Here is a 26,096-nt window from a genome sequence, read left to right as displayed (position 1 = left end):
ATCCAGGACCCCTCAGGAGATGTCAGGGTCTGGAGTGGGGGGGCCCAACTGAGGGCAGGGCCAGCCAGGGGGAGGGGCCGTGGGAGGTTGGGGGGACCAATTAGCTGCCCATGAGCGCAGGGCAGGGCAGACAGGGCCTCGGGAGGAGTCACAAGCGGAAGGCCACAGGGGTGCACTTCCAGTCTCTGTGGCTCGCAGCCCTGGTGGCTGCATGGGGAGGAAGAGCCCACTCCTCAGCCAGCCCATCCCCTGGTTACGGCCCCTGGTCACGGCGGCGTCTGCCAGCGACCTGGGGATGCACATGAGGCTAGCACTCAAGTCCCTGCGTCCAGCGGGAAGGGCATTTGCTCCCCACCACCTCGATCTTACAAATGCTGTGGTTGAACTGGAATATAAAAGTAGAAAGGCCAGTGCCACCAAGCTGAATAAACTGCAGATTTGTAGCCTCAATATTCTAATCTCTCCAGCTAATGGTAGTATTAGGGTTAAATTTTATGGTCCTGCTAATTCAAGGGCATACCCTTCTATAGATATTCCCCCATCCTAACATCAGGTCAGGCGCCCCCACCCCCACCGCCCCATCGCAGCAGCTGGTCACCCCACCCCCCCAATCGCCATGACTGCCGCTGGTCGCCTCCCTCTAGGGGTAGGGGGCATCTCCTGTGTGGAGTGTCTGCCCCCTGGTGGTCAGTGCACATCATAGCGACCGGTCATTCTGCCATTTGGTCGATTTGCATATTAGGGTTTTATTATATAGGATAGATAATTTTTTAGCAGCTTCTAAAACTTTTAAAGACCAGTAGTGCCCAAGGCCACCTTCATTAACCAAGTAAATAAAGCAATTCCACCACTTCGGACAATGGGTCTCCCTAACGCTATTTTTGAGTCCTAATTCTGCTGAATTTGTGGCACACAATCTTGCCTGTTCTGAGACAATGCGGTCTCCCCCACTCTCGTAGTACACAACAGACAAGGAATGTCCATTCAGAGCAGCTCAGCTAGAGTGAGGACTCCGCCCAGAGGTGAAAGCCCTGACCTCACCCGTGGGGACAGTGAGGCCGCAGGGACCCGTCCCTCACGCGCACTGAGCTCTAGCGCTCATACTCAGGACTCCACAAGGTACAAGGAAAAGACTGTGCAGCCTCGCAGCCTGCTAAGTACTACGATGTATTGTTCCAGGAAGATGCCCAAACCATAATGTCCTGGGAGCAATTCCTAGAGACAACTGATGCTCCAACCACAAAGAAAAAAAGCAAAAATTTAAAACATCATTAATCTGAAGAAAGCAAACCACCCTGACAGACAATTGGATGAATCCAGGGCCAGCCCAGGAGATATGCCTACACAGGTCAGTACTCTCTCATAGTTTCCTTGCCTCGGGCCTTTGAGATCTGAGGTGGGGAGGTAACAATTCACCTTTTGATTCAGCATACCTTATTTGTTGAAATATTAGGTCCCCCAAAGGCAAAGACTGTCCAAGACTGGCCACTTCTGACGTCAGTTTTAAAGCTCACATCCACCGAATGACGGCTCTCCACTGCTCAGATCTGTCTCGCTCAGAACCGCGGAGTCACCCAGAGTCCTCAGCCAAAGCACACCCTCTGCCCTGCTGGTCCCACCCAACTCCCTGACAGTCTGGATGGGCGCTGGAGAGTTCTGCCAAGGTCAGAATCCCAAAGGGTATGTATAAAGAGAAATCAATGCAGCATTTTATGGGATTCCATTTTCACAAAACTAAAAAACTTAGCAACAGGCCAAGTGACCTTTTATTTTTCTGAAGGCAGCTAAGTCTAGAAAAGTGGGGAAGGAAACAGTTATTACAATGTGAAGGTGAAAAACCTTAGATATTCTTCCAGCATTCTCTCCTACAAGTCAAATAACTCTTTAGACTCCTCCCAGGCAAACACTCAAGGGGCCCTCAATTTCTCCCTTTACAACTCTCCATACTGTCAGAATCCCAGAACTGTATTACCTTCCCATCTTTCAAAAACAAGTACCAAAAGCTCAACAACACTATCGATTTTGCAGCAAAGCCCAGGCTTAATTAACAGTCAGGCGCATGTATCGTATGGCTTGAGTGTAAAGGAACTAGCAGCACCTGCATCCCGTCTGAAATGACATCAGGTCGGGAAGGAGAGAGGCAGTTTACTCCCCCCGGACTGCAGGCCACACCCTCCCTCATATCACTTTGGGAGAACACTTCCTGAAGTATTTTCTGATTAACTTGGATTAAAAGAAAAATAAACCTAAACACGTTCCTGAGTTGCAGATCATTTACAAACTATCCTGTATATTAACATATCTGTTTGAAAATGAAGGAGAATCAAAGGAAACTTGTCATTCTGCATTTCTAACAATTAATCTAAACCACTTCATGAACAATTTCAGTAAAACTCACCCCAAAGGTTAAGGGAAGATCCCAGGGTCACAGAACTCTTGTTTTCAGAACAAATCAAACCATACCTAAAAGGTTTTCCCTGATCTACTCTCCACCCTAAAACTCAACCTTTTAATCACAGAACATGAGTGGCTTCACTGAACTTTCATAAAATAAAACACATCACTAACAAAAACGGAAAAAGAGGCGGCCTGAGGACACTAACTCCGAGGTGCGCTCCTGGGTGGGTTCTGTGGGTGGTCCGAAGGCCCGCCTCCTGGGAAGCCGGGGCACAGCACGCCACTTCCACTCGCTTCTTACGACTCCCGCAGGCAGTGGCGTCAGATGTTGAGAGCAGCGAAGGTCTTCACCAAAGTGACCTGCTCGCTGGCCTCCGCTTCGCTCCCGCTGTCCCTGTGGCTGCTCCTGCTCTCTAGGGCTTTGAGACGGTGCCGCTCCTCCTGCCGCTTCTTCTTCTCTAAGCGCTGCTGCTCTCGGCGCTGCTTGTTTGTGACCTGAAAGAGAAGGTGCTGGGTGAGGCGTCTGCGGAAGGAGGTGAGGGGCTGACAGAGGCAAAGAGCACAGCCGCCTTTCAACAAGACAGAACAGAGAAAACCCACCTACCAGACCAAACATGATGTGGTTTCCATTACTGCTCAAATTTCCATTTCAATGTATAGCCCCTTGCTGAGCTAGCAAACACAATCAATCCCATTCTCCTCATAAACCAATTCAAAATGACCTAAAAACATGAACCCTGGTCCAACAAGAGACAACCCGCAAACAGGCCACAGGTCACCTTCCTGTGCAGTTTAATGCTCAGGTGATCCTAACTCACTCCGCATTTTTGCCTCTGCCTGTAGTGCTGCATTCTGAGCTCAGAACTTCTTGTGAAAGTCCTTAAAATGGTGTCATATATTACCTGTGGGCATGGGGGGAGGAAGATGTACAACTTCTTGACAATTTACCAAGAAGCCTTTAAAATTTTCAAATATCCATGCCCCCTAACCTGTCAAGCCCTCTTCTGGGACTCTAGCCAAGAAAGCAATGCAAAATACAGATTCATACAAATAAACTATGCAAGTGTTCACTGCAGATGACGGTATTTATAAAAATGGGATGTGACAGCGTGAATTCCCGTGGAAAGCAGCCATCCACACAGTGGCGTTAGGTGGGAAGGGCTGGATGTGTCCACAAAGTACAATTCCAGCATGCACTTCCTTCATCATCACTGCATACACCAAACAGGACAAACGAGATCTTCATTCCGTTTCCTGCTACACCTTTACGCACTCCCCATATTTCCTACAATTACTACTTTATAAATTGAAAGAAAATGACACATTAAAGTGAGCTCCACGTTCCCACCACTGCCACCAAATTACAGCAGCCCACCCTTTGCCCTTGCAACCCTCTTCCATACCTTTGGGAGGTGGTTTTTATTTGCTTTGTTTTCTTCACTAGGGCTGGCCTGCGCCTTAGTGTTTTCAGTCCTGCCTTCATTTAAGCCCTGATTTCCAAAGATTCTGGAGCCACTGCCACCCTCCTCCCATAAAGGACCACTCTGCTTCAGCACTCGGCCACTGGACTCGAGGTTCTCCTCTGCATCTTCCAAAGAAAGACATTTTATTAAAACTGAGAACCCAAGAGTTACACAACTCGATTCTTGTTAAATGACTCCAAGAGTACCTGGGTCCCTCGTTCACTGTCATTTGGAGAGCAAGTTTCCTAATATCAAGTCAATACAGCAGGGAACACAGGGGAAAATATTGGTAAAATTTGGAAGGTAAGTTACCTGCTGGCCAACCTTGCCATCAGCTTCCCACCAGCAGACTATTTTGTTTCATTAGACAAACCACTTCTTAATATAAGTATTTAGGGGGAAATTTTTTATTTGCAGCCAAAAATAAAACAGGCTCTAAAGATGCGCCATACAGTAGAGGAGCCACTAACTACATGTGACCATTTAAGTTAAATTTAAAATTTAATTCTTCAGTCTTAGCCACATGTCAAATACTCAACATATTAGACAGCACAGACACTGAACAGTGCTGTTTTAAAGTCACAAAGACCGAGTTATCTATTGCTTTCTAAAAAGGCACAGCATATATATAAAGTGGATAATAAAATGCCCCATCACATAGAAAACTATGCCAGGAACAGTATCTGGCACATAATAAGTCTTGAAATCATCTTATTAAATATGTTTTTATTGATTTGAAAGGGAGAGGGAGAAAGAGATAGAAACATCAACGATGAGAAAGAATCATTGATAGGCTGCCTCCTGCACACCCCACACTGGGATCAAGCCTACAACCTGGGCATGTGCCTGAGCTCCTGTTCATAGGTCAATGCTAAACCACTGAACCACACTGGCCAGGCTGGAAATCATTTTAAATAAATGATTTGAGAAAACAGTTAAGACATCACATCTTTTTGCTTTCCTCTGTGTCACAAAATTAAACTCAGTTCAAGTAAAAATAATTCTGAATTAGCACCAGTTGACAGATGTTAGCAATATAAATATTTCCATTAGAAAAATAAGGTATTTTTCTCTCCGTTCAATTTTAATTATCATTTTGATTTTATGAAGGAATCTTATTTCTAAAAGGATAAAGTCTTCCCTGACACTCTCCATCCCACCATCCCTCCAAAACTGGGTTAGGTGGTCTTTTCACGCATTCCCCTAGAACCTTGTACCTGCAACTCCATTATGTATTACTGTGCCAGTTTCCTTATCTGTCTCCACCACCCTCATCCCCATCCCCACCCCGGACTACACTCTCCCAGATGCAGGACGAGAACCTAGTAAAGTGCTGAATGAGTGAGGGAAAGGACAAAATAACTACTACCTGTGACTTGATTCAACATCAATATTTGAGAAATCACCAATAATGATAAAAAATCACCAATACAATCATTTTGAAAGCTTATAAATATCAATCATGGACTTACTATTTCTTTTCCCCTGGTTCATCTGAAGCATGGCAATTATTGCAGATTCAATATTATAATTTTCAGCTTCCAGGTTCTGGACTATCAAATTAAAATCCTATCCAAGAAACAAAGAAACACTTCAAGACTCTAGGAACACTTTCCTCTCTTTCTCTCTCTCTACTTCAATAACTTGGTAAACAAAATAATGTAATAATGAGGATTAAGACAAGGTTTCAAGACCTTTTCCATTTAGAAAATGTCAATTTTCAATAATGCTGGTATTGTGAAAAACCAATCAATATAAATTAATTCCCTTTTAAAATGCTTTTACTTGTACAAACACGAATCGGAAAAAAATAAATCCACATACTTCCTTAGGATTTTGAGCAGTATTGGGTAAAGTCTAGCAAACAGGAGAGAAATGAATGAACAGCTCTCATTAAGTCGTATCACACCACCTCATCAAACTACAAATAGCATATGGACCTGTTCTGGCCCATCAGGTGTTGGCATGCTAATGGTGCTACAAAACTAGCAGGGGAACTAGACACAGCAATGCTTGCTTATAAACCAGGGCCACTGCGTGACAGAAATACTAACTGAACAGCCAGTCGCATTGCAAACTTTCTGAACTGCATCTTCCACCTCATCTCGCAGGTCATCTTCAAAGTCGACTCCCTTTGTCTTGACCTTTTCTCTTTTATTTGATTCATCTTGATGAAGTATCTGAAACTATAAAAGGAATATTCAGAGTTATCACCATGCAACTCTTGCAAACTATGTTCAGAATCTTCAACACAGGAAAACACTCTAGTATCAAAAACATTCACATATATAGGAGGGAAATTCCAGAAACAATCTTAAAAGCTATGATTAGGCTAAATTTCATCCAGATAGTGCCGGAAGCCAATTCCAGACAGCAGGGCTGAATCTAGAGTGGTTGACGGGCATTTCCCCAAACCTGAAAAGGATGATTGCTTGCTGCCAGACAGCTAAGGGCATCTCAATCTACATGTTATTGCCCCCTGTTGGCCAAACACCTGAACAGCCGAAGGCAGTTTCTCCAAAACCTGATAATCTGACAGTGGACTGTGTATATGGAAACTCTACCCTTTGATGTGTATATCTCTACCTTGCCTTAGGACAAATTGTGTTAATAAAAAGCAAGGGGTCCTGAGACGAGGAGAACTTAGTTCCTTTTAGCTAATGACCCCCAAATGCCTTTCAAAATTATGCTTCGTCTCTGGACTCTTTATTAAGTTACACACAGCCCTTCTCCAGATTGCTGAACCCTTCTAGATGCTGGATCAAGAACCCCGGCAGATAGTTCATCCAGTCTACAATAGAAGTATTAGAGAGAACGGCCCATGATGCGGTAGGAAGTGTTCAGTAAGAATGGCATTAGCACTCCTTCGGTTTCCAGATGCCTACGTTTTGGCCATGGCTGCTGACTCAAATGGCACACATTTTTCTCAGCTGATTTCCAGAGGCATGAGCCTAGCAACAGAAGTGATCCTCTGCCCCAGCACCTGCAGCAGGACGGCGCGTCTCGAAGAAACAGGCATCCGCCTCTCAGCTGGCTCCCTAGGCCCTTCATCAGCCAGCTCTGAATTCCTGTCCCAGCTGGACAGTCACAGTGGCATGGCCCACCTAACGTCACGTGTACACCACCACACTCACAGGAATCTGTCAATCCAAACTCTAACACCACAAAGAGCAGTCCCCTAGGATCCATGCAGCCTTTGCAGCCTATGCCTAAACCAGAAGAGCCAAAAGCATCCCTCTGCAGCTGCTCAGTCCCTGCTCCTTCTGCTTGCTATTAATGCAGGAGACGGGAAAAGGGCAAGGACCTTTCTATTTTCTGCATGTGAAAGTGTAAGTGCCGGATAGAGTGCTAATAAAAAGCAACTCATTATAAAAGTATATTCTAACAATTTGGCAATGTGTATCAGGAGTCTTTGAAATTTATCCGAAGAACTAATGTCAAGCACAGAAAGGACTTACATAAAAGTGCTCATCAAAATGCCAAACAGTGGTGAATAACTGACAACAAGCTAACAGTTTCATGGTGTGGGTGTGGCTAAATAACCACGATAAATCCACAGAATGATGCCTCATGCCCACTAAAGTAAGGAACACACCACTACCATCATTATTTAACAATGTACAGGAGGCATTAGGCAATGCAATTAGCCAAAAAAATTAGAAGTATCAAATTAAAAAGGAAGAATAAAAGTTATCACTATTGGCAGATGATAATTCTATATCTAAAAGAAAAACTACTACAAACAAAAAGAATTCTGACAAATCATATATTTTATAAGAATCTAATATCCAGAATATATAAAGAACTCTTACAACTCAACAACAACGAAAGTACAAATAACCCAATTAGAATATGGGCAAAGGACTTGACTAGGCATTTCTCCAAAGATACAAATGGTCAAGAAGCACATGGAAAGATGCTCAACATCATTCGCCATTAAGGAAATGCAAATCCAAACCACAGGTACCGCTTCACACCTGCAGGATGCCCGTAATTTTAAAAAGAAAGAAAAAAATTAGTATTGGTGGAGATGTGCAAAAAGTGGAACCCTCAGAACAGGGCTAGTGGGAATGTAAACTAGTGCAGCCACTGTGGAAAATGGGTGGCAGTTCCTCACAGAGTTAACATAGAATTATCTATCTTATGACCAGCGAGTCCACTCCTAGTATAAACCCAAAAGATTAAAAACAGGCACTCAAACAACTTTATACATAGATATTCATAGCAGAGTAGTGTTAATCTCTTCTGGTCCCGCCCCCCCCACGCCCCCACCCCTGAGATCTGTCGTTCTGTTCCATGTATCCATGCCTGTGGACCTATTTTGTTTGTCAGTTTATTTTGTTCATTAGATTCCACATATAAGTGAGATCATGTGATACTTGTCTTTCTCCAACTGGCTTATTTCGCTTAGCATAATCATCTCCAGGTCCAGAAGCATGGATTAATTTTAAAACTAAAAGTAATTTAAAATTTTTATATAAAATCTATCCATGGAATCAGAACTATCAGCTACTAGGGAAAGCAAAAGAATGGCAGGTAATTTTATCTGTCACTCTCACCTGAGCTAAAAAAGTAAAAACAAATCAAACCCACACAGATTCTTAAAGGCAATTTTCCATAAGAACATCAGTGGTTTTTAACTCCAGGCACCCAGCCCTCAACCTGGTTCCTTCTGAGCTGAGGATACAGAACACGGAGGCCTCACTCACATCGGTCTGGAGATGAGCAGGAGCTTCCGAGTTGTCATTGATCCTCCGAACGCTGTCATAGTGTTCACCGTATCGATATGCGATGTGTAACTCCCGCACGCTGCTTTTATCTGTACCGCGAATCTGGAAGCAAAAGAAAGGAGATGCCAGTGAGGATTTGGTCGGTGTCAACTCATGGAGAGAAATGCTACCTAGGAAGCCCAGTCTACAGGCTCGATGTGAAATGACTTGGGAATAAGACTGGGTATGCCCAGAGCAACTTCTGACTTATCTTTCTCCCGTCCATGCATGCATGCCTCAATGTGCTTAGTGTGGAACTATATGGAAATAAATCCACATGGAAACATACATTCAACAACCAGGGAAGACTCACAGTGAAGTTAAACTGGCTAAAGTTTCAGGGCATCAGTGCCTCTCTAGATGCACGGCCCCTTGCAAGAGGGAAGGCCTACGGGCACAGCAAATTGCTGGGCTTAAAGGGGCAACAATTTGGAGGCCCTCTTTGAGAAAAAACATACAAGATTACAAATAGAGAAATGCCACAGCCCTTCCCAGGACCTAGAAAGGAGGCCATAAAAATGAGGGGCCTTCCACTTATGCTTCATTACTTCACAATAAACGTGCCCCTGTCGTTCCAACAAAAATAGCATTTTCCATTACCCACATGCTGAGAAACACAAACAACTCAAATCTCCCACTTACATCAAGTTCAAAACAGTATTATTTAAAGTCAAGTGGTACTACTTCCTTGTACAGCCCTGGAGGCACTACTCACAAGATATTCTATGTGAACAGCACCCCTGGGCCACTCCCCAGCAAGAACAGTACTCCCCAGAGTCATGTCATAAGGTTCAGCCTGGGTGTACCCACCAAACACTCCCCCTGACAGAAACTCTAAAGTGATTCTGAATCTGTTGTTTAGAAAGCAGTACCCACCTCTTTGTTAAAACTCTAAAATGTTAGCACTTCCTTCTTGTTTTTTCCTGAAAGTCAGGCACTACTGCTCATTTTAACAGTTGTGGTCTAACAGCACAGCAAGAACCATGGAACAACCAGGAACCACAAGTGACCAGAAGCTAGAACTGTGAAGTTTTCTCCAGGTAAACCATTTAGGTCTCAAAGTACAGACGGTCTGCTTTTCACACATAAGAAATAGAGACAGCATCATTTATCTCCCAGGGAGAGTACTGGGAAAGGAAACTCGCTATTAGAATATCTGAATGACATAATCCTAAAGTACTTACATATTTAAGTAATACTACTACATACGCATTATGAATAGGAAAAAAATAGGAAGAATGGTCACCAAATAGTTGGCTGCAATTTTCATGAGTAGGGAGATTACAGAGGACTTTCACTTTCTACATCACACCTATCTATACTGTTCACAGAAGCATAGATTCCATTTGTAACCAGGAAAGAAATGTAGGGTCCATATCTCCATTGTTGTATGAGCCTACCCATTTCAATGCAAGAGTTCTTACCCATGACAGTAGCAATCAAAACAATTTCAATTCTTGAATTTCATAAGATGCTTCATTGGGGTGAAGGGATATGGGCGGCGGGGGAGAGAGCCAGTGGATAGTTCCGTTATACAACAAATACATTTATTTTAAAAACATATACGTTCAATGTTTAGCAATCCATGAAAGAAAACTCTACAGAAATGTATTTTTAAACATTCTAACTCTGCAGAATTATCTTCCACGACTTAGATAATTAAGAAACTAATATAAAGTTATCGATGGAGAAAAAGCAGGCTATGGTTACTGAGTTGGCACGGAGTACTTTCCTGCAAGAGTGGGTCACTATGCTGTATATTCAAATTATTTTGATGACTTCTGCTGAACAGTAATAATTTAATGACAAAACACTGGGACAATGAAGAAGGTAACTCTTGGCTCACAGACCATCCTCAGAGAACACCTCACTAAAAACATATCTCTCCCTGGTGTCAGTACATCCGACAACACTGCCCCAAAGGACGGACGGACACACACACACACACACACACACACACACACACACACACATCATTTCCCTCCCAGTAAAATCCCTCACCAACCCATGGAATATCTCATTTATTTTGCTTTAATTTTATTAAAAGGACATTATGCCAGACACAAAGGCTATATACAGCCATTTAGATAACATTCTGGAAAAGCAAAACTGTGAGAGACCAATCAGATTAGTGGCTCCTGGGGTTGGGGACATGGGGAGGGGACTAGTGACTCAAAAGGGCATGAGGAAACTTTTGGGGATAATGGAACTATTCTATGTGTTGTCAGTGGTGATGGTTACATGACTATTTTGTAAAAAAAAAGTATGCCTAAGAAGGGTTAATTTTGCTCTATGTAAATTATATCTCTATAAACTCCACTTTATTTTTAATGAACAAAGACTATGAATAAACAACTTACAAAGGAAAATATATGCTGGTGGTCTATGAAAAAGTGAGAAAAAGGCCACAGTTGCCTTTATAATAATATATAGAGATACGTAAGTGTATGTGTACATAGACATGTCTGTATGTGTGTAGATATGTTTAAAAGGTGTATAAAACACTGTGATACATATCTTTCCATATGAATATTTTTATAGCTAAGAGTATATGTGAATGACAGGGATACACACTAAAATGTTAACAGTAATAATCTCTAGGGAATGTTACTCTGGCTGATTTTTATTTGCCTTTGTTAGTTTTTCTGAATTTTCAAATTTGTCTACATTTAGTATGTTTTACCTAATTAAAAAAAGAAGTTAGACCCAGAGGAGCAATGGAGAGGGAGGATTGATAGAAATCACACACCCAGTCTGCAGGAGGAGAGCTACAAAGTACAGAAAGCACTCTGAACAAAAGGAGGAAGAGCAAGGGGGTGGCCTGTATATACTTTCTCCTCAACCTCTGACCTTCCAAACAAAATGTTTGGTCTGATGGATTGGGAGGCCAGGCTAATTTAGGGAACCAAAGGTAAAGAAAGTTGGACAGCTAGTTCACTCAGTGGCTCCATCCCACAGCACAAACTGAACATTTACTGTACGATCTCATCTGCTGTAGAAAACCACTGGGACCAAAGATACAGCTGAGCAGACCAGAGAGAAATGGAGCTTGACATCCTAGGCCAGTGGTCGGCAAACTGCGGCCCCTTGAGTGTGGCTCTTCCACAAAATACCATGTGTGGGTGCACACATACAGTGCGATTGAAACTTCGTAGCCACACTCAAGGGGCCAAAGAGCCGCATGTGACTCGCAAGCCGCAGTTTGCCAACCACTGTCCTAGGCCATGAAATAAATTTTGTTGTTCTGAACATAATGGTTAGTATAGTACATTTGGTCTCTGGGTCCTTCCACCTAAAAAACACAAACATACCTGAGGGACTAGGCATACTTCAAAACTAAATTTGTATGTACTAGTCTTTTAAAACCTCGCTTAGATATTTTACAGAATTTTAGACAGTATTTCCACATTAGGCTCTCTGCCCCAAACTATCCAGTTAACTGACTGTTGAATAATGTTTCTGGGCATTGAAAGGTTTCTGAATTATACTCCAGACTCCATGTGAACTTGGCACAGGGTAATCCCAAGCCACCAAACGCTTCTGGTCTTTGGTTAGGCTCACAATCCAAGTTACCCTGTTCAATAGCACAGGCCATGCCTCGTCGTCTTAGGACATCCCAAAAGCTAAGTTATAATGAAGAGCTTCAGATAAACTCTTGTTTTGTTTTTGTTAATCCTCACCCAAGGATATTTTTTCCATTGAGTTTTAGAGACAGAAGAAGAGAGGGAGGGAGGGAGGGAGGGAAGGAGGGAGGGAGGGAGGGAGGGAGAAGAGAGAGAAAAAAACATTGATGTGAGAGAGACACATAGATTGGTTGCCTCCCACATGCGCCCCAACTGGGGCCAGGGATTGAACCTGCAACCCAGGTACAAGCCCTTCACTGGGAATTGAACCCACGACCTTTCAGTGTGTGGGCTGACCCACTAACCACTTTAGCAAAACTGGCCAGGGCCAGATAAACTCTTGAATAGGTGACCTACCTGCCACAAAGGGGCATTAAGTTGATGAATCACCACATTCAATTGATGATTTCTTGCAAAGGCTACAATTGCATCATTGCCAGCAAATGTACCAGGCTTTGCCAAACTGGCCACTGCATGGAAATAGGAGAGAGAGAAACATGAAGTCTTCATAATGGAAAAATCCCAACGCAAATATGCTTTAGTACTTAGTTCCAAATAATGAGAAATAAGGGTAGACATCTAAAAAGTCTATTCGCATTGTCAGAGTCTAGGAACTCAGATGTTTGAGCATATGCACAGTGCTACTCACAAGGGCACCAACCATTCTAAAGAAAGGATTCGTTTACTTATTCTTTCAACAACTATTTGCTGAATGTTTCCTATAAGCCTCACTCTATAAAAGACCCGGGAAATGTAACAATAAGCAGTGATTATAACAGTTTGCGTTAATGAATTCATATTATGTATCAAGCACTGTGCTACTCCTCATGGATTATCACATTTACTTGTAATCCTCAAAACAGTCCTCTGGCAGGCATTATCATGCACACCATCTTAGAGATGAGGCACCGAGTAAGGTCACAATACTGTACGAAGCAGAGCTGAGATCACATCCCAGGCATCCTGACTCCAAGATCTTGGCTTTTGGTGACTCCATTACATAGCCTGTCAGTTTGCCCTTGAGAAGTTTATAACCAATGAGGGCAAGCAAGAAAACAGGCACTACTGAAGCATATAACTGCTGTAGGAAAGGATGTATGGTAAAGAATCTGGCCTTGCCCAAGAAAGGTCTGACCTTTATCCCTGGCTCCTGAGAGATAATCTCTAAACCAGCGATTCTCAACCTGTGGGTCGCGACCCCTTTGGGGGTCGAATGACCCTTTCACAGGGGTCGCCTAAGACCACCGGAAAACACATATATAATTACATATTGTTTTTGTGATTAATCACTATGCTTTAATTATGTTCAATTTGTAACAATGAAATTGGGGGTCACCACAACATGAACTGTATTACAGGGTTGCGGCATTAGGAAGGTTGAGAACCACTGCTTAAACCCTTCAAATTTCCCAAGTGATAGGAATGTCTTTGTTATTCACAGTGGGCTCCTCAGCCACACCTGACAGTTTAAGTTAATGAGGTGACTCTTTGACCATGCGATGTCAGCCAGGTCTGGAAACTGGGGAGCTAGGCAATCAATCAAACCCACACCATGAAACGCCAATAAAAACTCTGGACACCAAAGTTCAGGTGAGCTTCGTGGCTGACAATACTCTATCACACATGGATGCCAGGAGGAGGACGCATCCTGAGGACAAGAAAAGCTTTGTGTTTGGAACCTTCCCACTCTGCCCTTTGGCTAATTTTGACCTATAACCTTGCCATATAATAAACTATACCTGTGAGTATAAGGGCCTTCAGTGAGTTCTGTGAGTCCTTGTAGCAAATCATTGAGCCCGAAAGCGGTTCAGGAAACCCCAAACTTAATTGGTGTCAGAAGTGAGGGAAGTCTTGGGGAAGACTGTGCCCTAAAACCTTGCAGCTTGGCTAACTCCAGGTCTGGGAGTGTAAGCCAGTTTGGTAGTGGGGAGGGGGTGGTAAGGTGTATCAGATAAGCTTCTTGACTTAGACAACTAAGCTAATTCCCAAATGACAGGAGACAGAAGAGAAATGATGTTCTAGGCAGAGGAGAGATGAGTGGGGTATATACATGAGTCTGTGGACTATACAGTTTTGCAGAAATTTAGAATGCTAAGACAGCAGGGTGGGAGGTGAGAATAGAGAAGTAAGAAAATCACAGATAGCAAAGGGCTCAAGAGTTTGGCCTTTATCCTGACTGAGGTCAATGGGGAGCAGCCAATGGGTTGTAGATAGGGGAAAGATTTATTTTTAGGTCACTACTCCAGCTGCAAAAAAAAACCCAAATTGAATGGGTCAAGTGGCAATGAGACAAGTTAAAAAAGTATTGAAGAAATCTAGGCTAATGACCACAGAGGCCTGATTTTACAAGATGGTAGCAGTGAGAGAAAAGATATCAAGGTAGAGGTAACAAGACTTAATGAATGACTGGGTACGAGGAGGGAAGGAGAGGAGCATTAAGAACATTGAGGATTGTGATCTGGATATTTGTACAACTGGAGAAAACATGTTGCTGCTTCTCCAAAGCCAGTCTAAAGGAAAAGAATAATCCTAAAAGATACAGCCAGATGCAGGGTAACCAGGTCCTGAAAAGTTAAGTGAGCTGTTCATTTATTTATTCAACAAATATATTAGGAGTGCCTACCATTACCAGGTTGGGGAAGAGACACAGTCCCTGCCCTCAAGAATCTCAGTGAAACAAGGTAGACAGACGTTAAAAACGCGTAACTATGATACGAGGGATAATGTAATAAGCCTAGTCTTCACCTGGCACACAAACATAATGTGCAGACATCTAGGTTTCTTTCCACGTCTGCCAGGGCAGTCAGAGCCACTCCTCGCTTTAAAGTTCAAATTCTTTATGAAGCACCAACCAGCGATCAGGAACACACAGTGACATTTCAAGAAAACAACTGCCCATTGTACATCTAAAGTGATTACCACACTGGACACAAGTCCCTTACCCGGTCATACCTCCAAATCAACCATTTCATTCAAGATGTTCAGAGTGGAATTTCAAGTCACAAACTAAAAACTCACTTCATAAAAAATACTTTAATTGGACCAATGACAAAATTCATTTTATTGAGGTAAACTACAAAACATGCCCGCATTTAATTTGTAAACTGCTGACCATCTGGTAAACTGTACCTATGTGCTAGACAAAAAGTGATCAGAGAGAGGGACCATTAACTCAGTGAATACTATCAACTATTCAGTGGGAGTTTTGTTGCTGTGCCTAGTGAATGAGTTCTTCCCTTCTGAGTTATGAATCACTGATAGCTCCACCCCCCACCCCCCGCCCCACGCCAATGGCCCTCTACCTAGCCATTCCCCAGACAGAATCTTCAGAATCACTTTTGCCTCCCCCCTCTCCACCCTCAGTGAGTCCTGTCAATTATACTACCAGCTGTATCTTGGTCTGGACCCCGCTCATCATCCCCAGCAGCTGCCTTGGTGGAGACCCTCTTACTCTTTCATCCGGCCAATGCGGAGAGCTCCTAGCTCATCTCCCTTCTCAGTCTCTCTCCCCGTTCTTTCTTGACATGGTTCCCAGAGTTAGCACTCTAACACACGGGGAATATTCTCTCTCTTTCCTGATAAGAGACAGATAAGACTGAACTCTGTGATAAAAATGTTATTGTAAAACATAAATATATCAGCACCTAGCACAGAACATCCTCAGTAAATAATTGTCAAATTAAAGTTTAAAAGTTCCTATGTACTTTCTCACTAGATTTGTGCCTATAAGGAACTAATTAAAATCACTAAATAATTTGCCTCAAAGAAAACAGGTTGTGTTTGGGGTTTGGGTGAGAAATTAAAATGACTTTATTAATTTTTCTGGTTAAAAAGTAATACAGGATCAATCTGAAATATCTATAGAAGATACTTTAAAATATGCACAGACCCATCATCCCCAGATGACAAACAGTTAAGAACTTAATTTAATTATATCATTCAATCTTCATCAAAAAAGCCTATAATAGGTGCTATTATTATCTCCCCTTTACAGAAGTTTAAAGGGAGTAAAAAATAAGTGGAGCCAAGAATAAACAATCATAAAATGTTAGTATCTTCCTAGAATTTTTCTAGTATGCTTCTCTGTGTGTATACCTTTTAAAAATAGGACCAATCTATTTTACAGCCTGCTTCCCCTGCCACCCCAATTGAATAAGAAGTCATGAACAGCTTTTCAAGTCAATAAACATCAATCATCATTGTTATTAAGGGCATACTCATCTAAACCTATTGAATCCCAACTGCCTAGCATGTTGCCTATCACAGAGCAGACAAATAATATTTGTTGAATACATGCCATGGTTTATGTAACCAAATCCCTGGCTGGGAGGGTGGGGGATGCTGATGGATTTAGTTACCCAATGTATTATTCCTGGAGGATCCAGTGTCCCACGGGGAACCTACCATGCTTCTCAAAGGGAATGTCATCTTCTACAAAGGGTTCAAAATCTTCCCGCTGCTTGATCATGTAGTCTACGGTCTCTTGTCGGTGCTGGAGATGATTTCGTGAGTGTCCCTCCAACTGATCACCAAGAGCTCTGAACAGGCAATTACTATCAAAACAAAAATGTTGGTCACAACCTTTTAAAAATTAATTTGGTTCATCGAAAACAACAATGCTTCATGCCAGGCCATCCATGGAAATCCTCCACACAGAGACAAGAGAAGGCCTTAATCTGACACTCCATGATTCTTCCCAGATACTGAGGGAGAGCACTAGGGCACATGTCCAACTACATTACCTCCATAAGAGGCACAAACAAGAACTCTATTCCCGCCGAAACCGGTTTGGCTCAGTGGATAGAGCGTCGGCCTGCGGACTGAAAGGTCCCAGGTTCGATTCCGGTCAAGGGCATGTACCTTGGTTGCGGGCACATCCCCAGTAGGAGATGTGCAGGAGGCGGCTGATCGATGTTTCTAACTCTCTATCTCTCTCCCTTCTTCCTCTCTGTAAAAAATCAATAAAATATATTTAAAAAAAAAAAAAAAAAGAACTCTATTCCCTAGTTACCAGCTGGCCGACTCAGGAAAGTCATTAAACATCCCTGGGCCTCAGCTGCTTCAACAAGTGAGGCTGGTGACACACTAACCACCTGAAGACAGGGTCCAGACACTACAGGCCATTTCTCAAGGGCTCTGATTCCCAAATGCTCTTCCAAAATGATAAAGCGTATCTACTGCCTCTTTCCTGAAACAAGTTTCACTATAGCTGCCCAGCTGACTAGTCATTCACCTAACAGAGTCCCCAAAAGGTAGTAATTTGTCAAACTCCCAACACAAACAACTGAACTCAGCATCCTGTCTAAGTCTAAAGAACACAGTGGAGAAACCATGAAAGGTGCTTGGCCAATGAATGCATAGGCGTACTACACCATGACACTTCCCTCTTCCTGGGCTCACTTCTCACCCCGGGAGCCGCAATGCTCCTGTTAGTCCTGCTAAATGGAAACTTTAAACACAATTTTCACTTCATTTTGTCTCTAAAATTAAAATGCTGGCAATAAACTTTATTAAGACTTATCATTACTTTCAAACCCCTCAAAGGTTCCTAAAATTCCAAACTATATCACAAACACAGAGCCCAGATACTCAGAAACAAACACAATCTGGTATCCTTAAAACTAAGGAAATAAAAAATTCTGAAGCCAAACAGTTGCCCAGTTTCACACCAAACTGTTTTCCTCTTCCAAATGAAAACCCACGACACTCTAATTCCAAAATATAAGCTTACCACTTCCAGAAGGACTTTCAGACGCAAATGCATACGAGAAAGGAGTTTTTGTTTTTCAATTCAGAAAAATGAACTTTCAATAGAAAGTTATACAGAGGCAGGCATCTCTTCAAAAGTATAAGGATTCATACTATTTTTTTTTTTGCAAGGGGGGGAGGAAATATTTCAAGATGACAGATTCTATAAACTGGAAACCAAGAAGCTTTGCATCAATCTGAGGCAAGATTCTAGAAGGGGCTGGAATACAGCAGTTGTATACTAGATGAGGTGTCTTGTTGCTGAAATCTAACAATGGCAGTCTTTGTTCAACCATGGGGGAGGGGGAAGTAGGCTAATGAATAAAGCGTTCTCAATTTTAAGCTTTTCTCTCAAACTTTTCTTAAACCTTTAGGTCTATTCTTTAATCTAGCTTAAAAGGTGTCACTTAGCTCAAAATTGTGTATTTAGTTCTTTTATATTTAATATATCAAAATGCATAATGTTTTACAAAAGTAACATGCTTTCTAAGTACTTTTAGTAACATGGGCACATGTTCTCCATATAAGCCAAAAAAGTAGGTATAAAACTACATTGCATGAGCTCAAATGTGTTCATCTGCACACTACACACAAATGTATGCAAAGAAAATTAAACATCTCTTACAATGTGCCAGGCACTCCTGAAAACACTGTACAGGTATTAGAAGTGCTTAGTCTTCACAACGCTGAGCTAGGTACTATCCCCCTAGGGCAGTGGTTCTCAACCTTCCTAATGCCGCGACCCTTTAATACAGTTCCTCATGTTGTGGTGACCCCCAACCATAAAATTATTTTCATTGCTACTTCATAACTGTAATTTTGCTACTGTTATGAATCATAATGTAAGTATCTGATATGCAGGATGTATTTTCATTGTTACAAATTGAACATAATTAAAGCATAGTGATTAATCACAAAAACAATATGTAATTATATATGTGTTTTCCGATGGACTTAGGTGACCCCTGTGAAAGGGTCGTTCGACCCCCAAAGGGGTCGAAACCCACAGGCTGAGAACCGCTGCCCTAGGGTAACCTGTTCAAGGTCACATAACTGGTATGTAGTGAATCAGAATTCAAACCCAGCCACCAAAATGTCAGCTGTAGTTACCCCTAGGTAATAGAATTAGAAATAAATGTTAAATTATATATTATTTTAATATACTTTTCTATATTTACCAAACTTTCCTGAGATCACTCAAAACAGTCAAAATGAAAAATCAAGATAGACAAATCACTTCCTTTTCTGACAGCTGCAAGGTGAGGACACAGGAAATGTGAACAATCACTACAGGCAACTGAGTTCCCTTAGGGCAGTGATGGCGTGTCAGCATTTTGAAAAACCCTAACTTAACTCTGGTGCCGTGTCACATATAGAAATTTTTTGATATTTGCAACCATAGTAAAACAAAGACTTATATTTTTGATATTTATTTTATATATTTAAATGCCATTTAACAAAGAAAAATCAACCAAAAAAATGAGTTCGCATGTCACCTCTGACACGCGTGTCATAGGTTCGCCATCACTGCCTTAGGGAGCCCGCAGTGCGAGCATGGTGAGAACAAAGTGTCCTTGCTCAAAGGACCTCTCAGAAGATACCACCGTTTCCTGAGTCCACACCCTCACCCACACACCACAGCAGGGCTTCTAAACCCCACACTATTGACATTTGGGGATAATTCTTTGTTGTGGGGGCTGTCCTGTTAACTGCAGAATGTTTATTAGGAGTATCCTTGGCCTCTACCAACCAGTAGCACCACCACCATCACCTTCCTCCCTGCCAGTTGTGACAAACAAAAATGTCTCCAGACACTGCCAAACGTTCGCCCGGGGGCCAAAATCATCCCCACTTAAGAACGACTGTGCTACAGGGATATATACGTGTATATATATAAAGGTCTTGTATTTGAGTTCACAAAACAACCAAGTACACAAAGTAGTAAGGGTTTTAAGGGCTTGATAATTTAGCATGGGCCATATTGTAAGACAGACATCAAAAAAATTAATGGGCTCCTAGGCTGCAGTAATACTAGCCCATGTGCAGAAAAAGGAGGGGGACAGGTTCCATCCATTCTTTGAGATCAGCTAGAATATTGGGTACCATTCTAGTTACTGCATTTTAAGAGACATGTTCAGATAAAATGATGTGGTTTTAAAATGCATAAGAAGAAGAACATACACAATGACTAATGTTTAGGCTAAAGAAGGCTCATCTAGAATCTAGACCAGCCGTGGGCAAACTACGGCCCACGGGCCGGATATGGCCCGTTTGAAATGAATAAAACTAAAAAAAAAAAAAAAAAAGACCGTACCCTTTTATGTAATGATGTTTACTTTGAATTTATATTAGTTCACACAAACACTCCATCCATGCTTTTGTTCCGGCCCTCCGGTCCAGTTTAAGAACCCAATGTGGCCCTCGAGTCAAAAAGTTTGCCCACCCCTGATCTAGACTCTAATCAATACGTGGCTTTTAATTATGACTGCACGCAAGAATCACCTGTGGACCTTTTCAAAAATCATCAGTAACCAGGCTGCACTGTCCGAGATTCTGGTGTTGCTGATCTAGGGGAGAGCCCAGACACTTATTTTTTCCAAAGTTCCCCAGGTGGTTCCATTGTGCCACCAGGGCTGACAACCACTGTGCCCGAAACAAAAACTGAGGCTGCTGCACCGGCGATGCAGGTAACTAATATACAGGCAAGATGGCGTGTAAATGCCCTTCCATCACCAAGATCCTACAGTTCTAAAAACAAAATAAAAAATAAAACAACTTGTTTTGGGACGGAGATAAATGGCTTAAATTAGTGATTCTTCAATGTTTTAATTTTAGAACACTACTAATTAGTTATGTAATTTAGGTTACATTTAGTAAGATGTAACTGGATATAGCTCAGAGAGACGCTAATGTTGTTTGGACTGCCTAATCCAATTAGAGGTTCTTTTCACCCTATAGCCAATGATGTTTTTCAGGACAACATCAAAGTTAAAATGTCTCTCTTGTTTTGAAATTGAATCCAATTTATGTGGGTCCACCTTCCAACAACATAACAAATCTGAAGGTGGCCCATGATGCATTACAAAACCCCATAAATAGCTCCCTAATTAATCTCTGCTAAACTGACTAAACTAACGGAAACATGAGACTCGGAGGATACCAGCTAATTTATCCCCAAGGACCCGGAGGTTCCAGAGTGCCTCAATACCACACCATCAACAATGAACATGCCTCCAGAGCAAGATGCTCTCTCAGGCTGCTCAATGTTGTCATCCGACTGGAATGGAAAGACGAAGAGTGAAGACTGTCAACCATTTCTTATGTTACCAAAACTTTATTATATTTCACCAACGAGTACTCAATAAATGTTAGCAAAAGAATATGCTGACACCCGCCAGCCCGTCACATACAAAGGAAACACCATCCACTGCAGGGATAAAACCTATCACATCCCCAAACGCATAATTCTAATGAGGGGAGACACCCAGTCCACCTCATGTACCCACAGGAAGAATTTGTTAGCCTCGTGGAGCCCATAGAAGAGGAATTATCGTTTTACCTAACACTGTCCAAAGAATAAAGACCTTGGAGGTGAAAACAAGCATTCCAGTCAAGTTGACCTCTGGCCTCGGCACCTCATGGGCCCTGACTTCTACCCTTGTATCCTACACTCCTGTCATCCTAAACAACTTGTCCATCGCTGGTGCCTTTACAGTTATTACTCCTCAGCCTGGAAAGTTCTCTTGGCACGTTCCTATTGATCCTTCATGACCGGTCTGTACGTGACCTCCTCTGAGAGGCATCTAGCAGAGCACAGGTTTCAAAGAGAATTTCTGAATGAAGCCTCCCTGACCACTTCAGGGAGTGTTAGCCGCTTCCTTCTCAATAGTGCCACGATAATCAATTACTATTAAGAATACATCAAACTTTATCTTAATTATTTACATAATCCATTCTCATAGTGTGGCCCAGTTTAAGGGTGTGGGGAAAAGTACCTCCGAGACCCTTTCAGGGATTCCGTGAGCTCAAAACCAAGATGTTATTTATCTTTTTCACTCTCGGTCTCTTGCAAGTGTACAGTGGAGTTTTCCAGAGGCTATCTGATAAATGAGGGTATCACTCTGACGGCCAACGGAATGTCTGTGTATTCTTGGTTTAAAATTTTCTTTTACTTTCACATATAGTAAATATTGCTAGCTGTAACCACATAAACAGAAGCTCTTTAGAGTCCCCGGTAATGTTTAAGAGTGTAAAGGTCCCAAGGCCAAAATGTTTGAGACCCGCTATTATGTTTCTCTCTTACGAGGCTATGAACTCCACTATCTCAGTCATCAATGTATTCCCAGCTCCTTGCTTAACCGATGTTTGCTGAACTAACTGAAGTATTTCCTCTCTGGTGGTTGGTGGTGAGGGGGAGATAGCACCACCAAAGTTTCCCATAGCATCAGGAAACTCCTTCAAGATTTTACAACTCCCTGTGGTGTGATTTCTAAGCAACCTTCTGTTGAGTATTTCCGTTTCCTTGGCACCCTAACATTGAGAATACCATGCCCAGTAGAGCAAACACAAGCAATCCAATCGTTTGCAAGGAGGAGCCCCACCCCAATCCCCCTGTAAAGTATTCAACTGTTACCTGGCTGTATATAGCAGTGCCTTTTTGCTTGTGAGTTTGATTAAAATAAGTAAGGCCCTGAATTGTTAAAAAAAAATTTTTAAAAACTTTGTATCTGACCAAAATCAAGGTACTAGGTGAAAAGCAAGACCCAGCAAAGCAAATCCTTAGCTGTAGTGACTCCAGTAAGGAGAGGCCCCGCTGAGGGTCTAGCTGGCCTCCCTCGCTACTGCTATTATTCATTCATTCGTTCACCAAAAATGCACTGAATGCCTCTATGTCCTGAGCACTGCGCTAGGTGGTGGTGAATACAATGTAATCAAACTAAACCCAATTAGCCTGAAGCACTGAGAACACTAGGAAACACGGGGAAGGGAAATCGGAGCCAGTCCATCAACAGGATCCATTATAACCGTTCTCCGCCCTCTCCCTGCCTACCCTTTTCCTTCTCCCACCCATGCTCCTGCTTCCACACCCCCTTTCCTGAGCCGTGTTTCCTTCTTCTCCCCTCCTACCCATTTATTTAGCCCGGGTCCCCTAAAAAGGCTGGACCTAGACTCCAGTCCGATCCCCAAGGAAGCTTCGCTTGCAGGGAAGAAACTGAAGCCCATGGGAGAATTAGAGAAGTTGGCTTCGGCGACAACGGGCGCTCACAGACCTAATTTCCCCAAAGGGGGAGGTGAGGACTCAGTGCTGCACCAGGGACCACGCCTCCATGCGTCCGACCGTCGGTGAGCCCGCTCTCCGGGCGGCTGCTCGCTCCCATCCCTGCAGGAACCAGCTTAAATGTCACCTTTCAGAGGCCTTCCCGGGCACCGACCGACAGGGGACCTGCCCCGGTATTCGATCTGGACCGCCTGACAGCCTCCCCACGGCCTCCGCCACGAGCGGGGGGTGGGGATTACCGGAGGCCTCCGGGGAGCGGCCTCGCCGCCTCGCCCGCCGCGGGACCCCTGCCCCGGGGAGCGGCCGGCGCCCGGGCCGCCCGAATGAGTGGGTGGACGAGAGCGGGCGACGGTCGCCAAGCCCGGGGCGTCCCACGGCGCCGCCTCCCGCGCTCCCGGGCCCGCCTCACCCGTCCCCCGGCACCTCCCGCAGCTTCAGCCCCAGGGCCTGCAGCTGGTTGGCGAAGCTCACGAACTCCTCCTCGCCGCCGCCGCCGGACTCCGGCCGGTTCCGCCGCTCCTTGGCCAGGGCCCGGCGCGCCGCCCGCTCGTCCCGCTTGCGCTCGGCCTCGGCTTTCCGGCTGCCGCTGCCCGGCCGGCTCTTGGCCGCCTGCTTTCGGGACATGGCCTCGGCCCCGCGGCCCGCAGCGGCGGGAGGAACAGCCGCAGGACCGCGGGGCAGCAGCTCAGGTGCACGGAAAGGGACGCGGAGTGGACGACGCGGCCGCCGCGGCTGCGCCGACACCCGGCATCCAGGTCACGTGGCAGGGCCCCGCCCCCTCCGCGCAGGTGGAGGGTCGGCGCCATAGAGAGCTCCCCCTGGGAGGGCTAGAGAGGCGCCCATCCTTGTTTGCTCCGCGCTTCCCCCTAGCGGCGGGTGGTCTTCCAAGTCAGGAGCCAGTGAGTCCAGAGAACAAATGAAAAAGGGTAGATGAAGGGAGAGTGAGAGGTGAGAATAGCGGCAAAAGTGAGGAAAGAATAGACACGAACACTTTTAACTCTAGCTGTGAGCCTGCAGTTGGGGAAGGCGTTTTCACATGACTCATTCTTGTTTAACTGTCCCAAAGTACAGGAAACTGAATCTGAGAGGTTAACTATGTTCAAGATCACACAGCTCAGATGCAGAGCTTTTCCCTGGTTCCAAAGCCATTTGCTTTGTTGATTTAACCTGCCCTTCTCGACCTCTACTGTCCCTCATAATTCAAGGGAGAGGTACTCTTCATTCCAGCATAGGTTTGCCCGGACTAAGTAAGGGTCTTCCTGGGACACAGGAGTTGCCGTTTTAAAACCGGGACAGTCCCCGGCATACCAGGACAGTTGGTCATCCTGTTCCACACCCACCTACTCAGGAAGCTAACTCCATCAGCAATCCCCTCTGCTCCCTCATCTCCGCTCCTCTTCGGCAACAGCTCCCACTTCTTCAGTTTCAATTAACATCTGTATTTATCTTTGACTAGAGGCCAGGTGAAATTTGTGCACTTGGGGGCGGGGCTCCCTCAGCCTGGCCTGCACCCTCTCGCAGTCCGGGAGCCCTGGGGGGATGTCTGACTGATGGCTTAGTGGGCCTAAGCCATCAGTCGGACATCCTTAGCATTGCCACGGAGGTGGGAGAGGCTCCCACCACTGCCGCTGTGCTCGACAGTCGTGAACCCAGCTTCTGGCTGAGCGGCGTCCCCCTGTGGGAGCACACTGACCACCAGGGGGCAGCTCCTGCATTGAGTGTCTGCCCCCTGGTGGTCAGTGCGCATAGTAGTGACCCGTCATTCCACCATTTGGTCATTTGCATATTAGTCTTTTATTATATAGGATGTGTAAAGAACTCTCATTTCAGGCCTGTGCTGGTGCCAGATGTAACACTAAAGCAAGGAGACATAGCAGCTGCCCTCAGGAAGCCCAGATTCTAGTGGGACACAGGCAAGGACACAGCAATTACAATAATACTCCATGACAAATGCTGTCAAGGAGGAGGCACAGGATGCTGTAAGAAAAAGTGGAGTGAAAAATGCAAAAAGAGCCCAGCGGTGGTTCAGTAGTTGAGCATTAACCTAAGAACCAGGAGGTCACGGTTCAATTCCTGATCAAGGCATATGCCCAGGTTACGGGCTCAATATCCAGTGTAGGGTATGCAGAAGGCAGCCAATCAATGATTCTCTCTCATCATTGATGTTTCTATCTCTCTGTCCCTCTCCCTTCCTCTCAGAAATCAATAAAAATGTATATATGTATATTTATAATCTATTTTTTTTTTAATGCAAAAAGGCTTCCCGGATGATCCGAGTTCTAAGCAGAAGCTTAAGGGATGTGTAGGACTTGTCCAGACTGAGAAAGCTCAAAGCAAAAGGGACTGTGTATCCAACACCGAAGCTCGGATCAGAGGAACTGAAGGAAGTGCGATCTAATAGGAGCACAGGGCTTGAGCCATGAGGCCAGAAGCAGAAGGAAGTCTCAGCTTTGGACAACCTCACAGGGCATGTGAAAGAGTTTTATTCCAAAGCCTTAGAGCCATGGGGAGCCATGGAAGGATTTTAATCGGAACTGACATGATCAGGTCTATTTTAGAAATATGTATTTGGCTATAGTGGGGAGAATGGGTTAAAGGTGGAATGCCAGGTAGGAGGCCCCTCTAGATGTCCAAAGACAGGTGATGGTGATGGTGATGGTGATGGTGATGGTGATGGTGATGGTGATGGCTGGGACTGGGATGAAGGGGAAGACAAATAGATTGAAAAGGTAGATTCACATGTTAGTAAAAATTCATGAAACGAAATTGGACTGAATTGTTGTGGAATGTGTTACATGCTGCACTCAAGTTCCTGAAA

General features: G+C 44.0%; 1 protein-coding gene across 6 annotated transcripts; it reads right to left on the bottom strand.

The window, feature by feature from the left end:
- Window positions 1–726: 726 nt before the first annotated feature.
- OTUD3 (OTU deubiquitinase 3) lies at window positions 727–24,031 on the bottom strand. 6 transcript variants are annotated; one of them, XR_002830560.1, is made up of 9 exons: window positions 23,688–24,031; window positions 16,657–16,805; window positions 12,610–12,722; window positions 8,570–8,692; window positions 5,915–6,046; window positions 5,333–5,429; window positions 3,801–3,985; window positions 2,604–2,892; window positions 1,719–1,790 (listed from the first exon to the last, which is right to left on the bottom strand). XR_002830560.1 is itself a non-coding variant. In XM_023758354.1 (8 exons), the coding sequence occupies exons 1-8, from the start codon at window positions 23,900–23,902 to the stop codon at window positions 1,727–1,729; spliced, it is 1,182 nt and encodes a 393-aa protein (XP_023614122.1). In that variant the 5' UTR covers window positions 23,903–24,031; the 3' UTR covers window positions 727–1,726. The 6 variants fall into 6 exon arrangements, 5 of the variants coding, with proteins under 5 accessions (XP_023614122.1, XP_023614123.1, XP_014315713.1 ...); XM_023758354.1 differs by lacking the exon at window positions 3,801–3,985 and having other exon boundaries at window positions 727–1,790; XM_023758355.1 differs by lacking the exon at window positions 3,801–3,985 and having other exon boundaries at window positions 727–1,790; window positions 5,960–6,046.
- Between the last annotated feature and the right edge of the window lie 2,065 nt (window positions 24,032–26,096).

This window comes from Myotis lucifugus, unplaced genomic scaffold (genome assembly GCF_000147115.1).
Source record: "Myotis lucifugus unplaced genomic scaffold, Myoluc2.0 scaffold_128, whole genome shotgun sequence".
NCBI classification, from domain to species: domain Eukaryota; kingdom Metazoa; phylum Chordata; class Mammalia; order Chiroptera; family Vespertilionidae; genus Myotis; species Myotis lucifugus.
Note: the sequence above shows the minus strand (reverse complement) of the source record. Positions and strands in the feature narration are given on the sequence as shown.

Coding starts and splice junctions, on each gene's coding strand:
- OTUD3 (XM_006093994.3), bottom strand. CDS start 23,902: ATGTCCCGAAAGCAGGCGGCCAAGAGCCGGCCGGGCAGCGGCAGCCGG. Junction 16,806..23,687: donor CGGGAGGTGCCGGGGGACGG/GTGAGGCGGGCC, acceptor TTGTTTTGATAG/TAATTGCCTGTTCAGAGCTC. Junction 5,430..5,914: donor GCAATGCGACTGGCTGTTCA/GTTAGTATTTCT, acceptor TTTCTTGGATAG/GATTTTAATTTGATAGTCCA.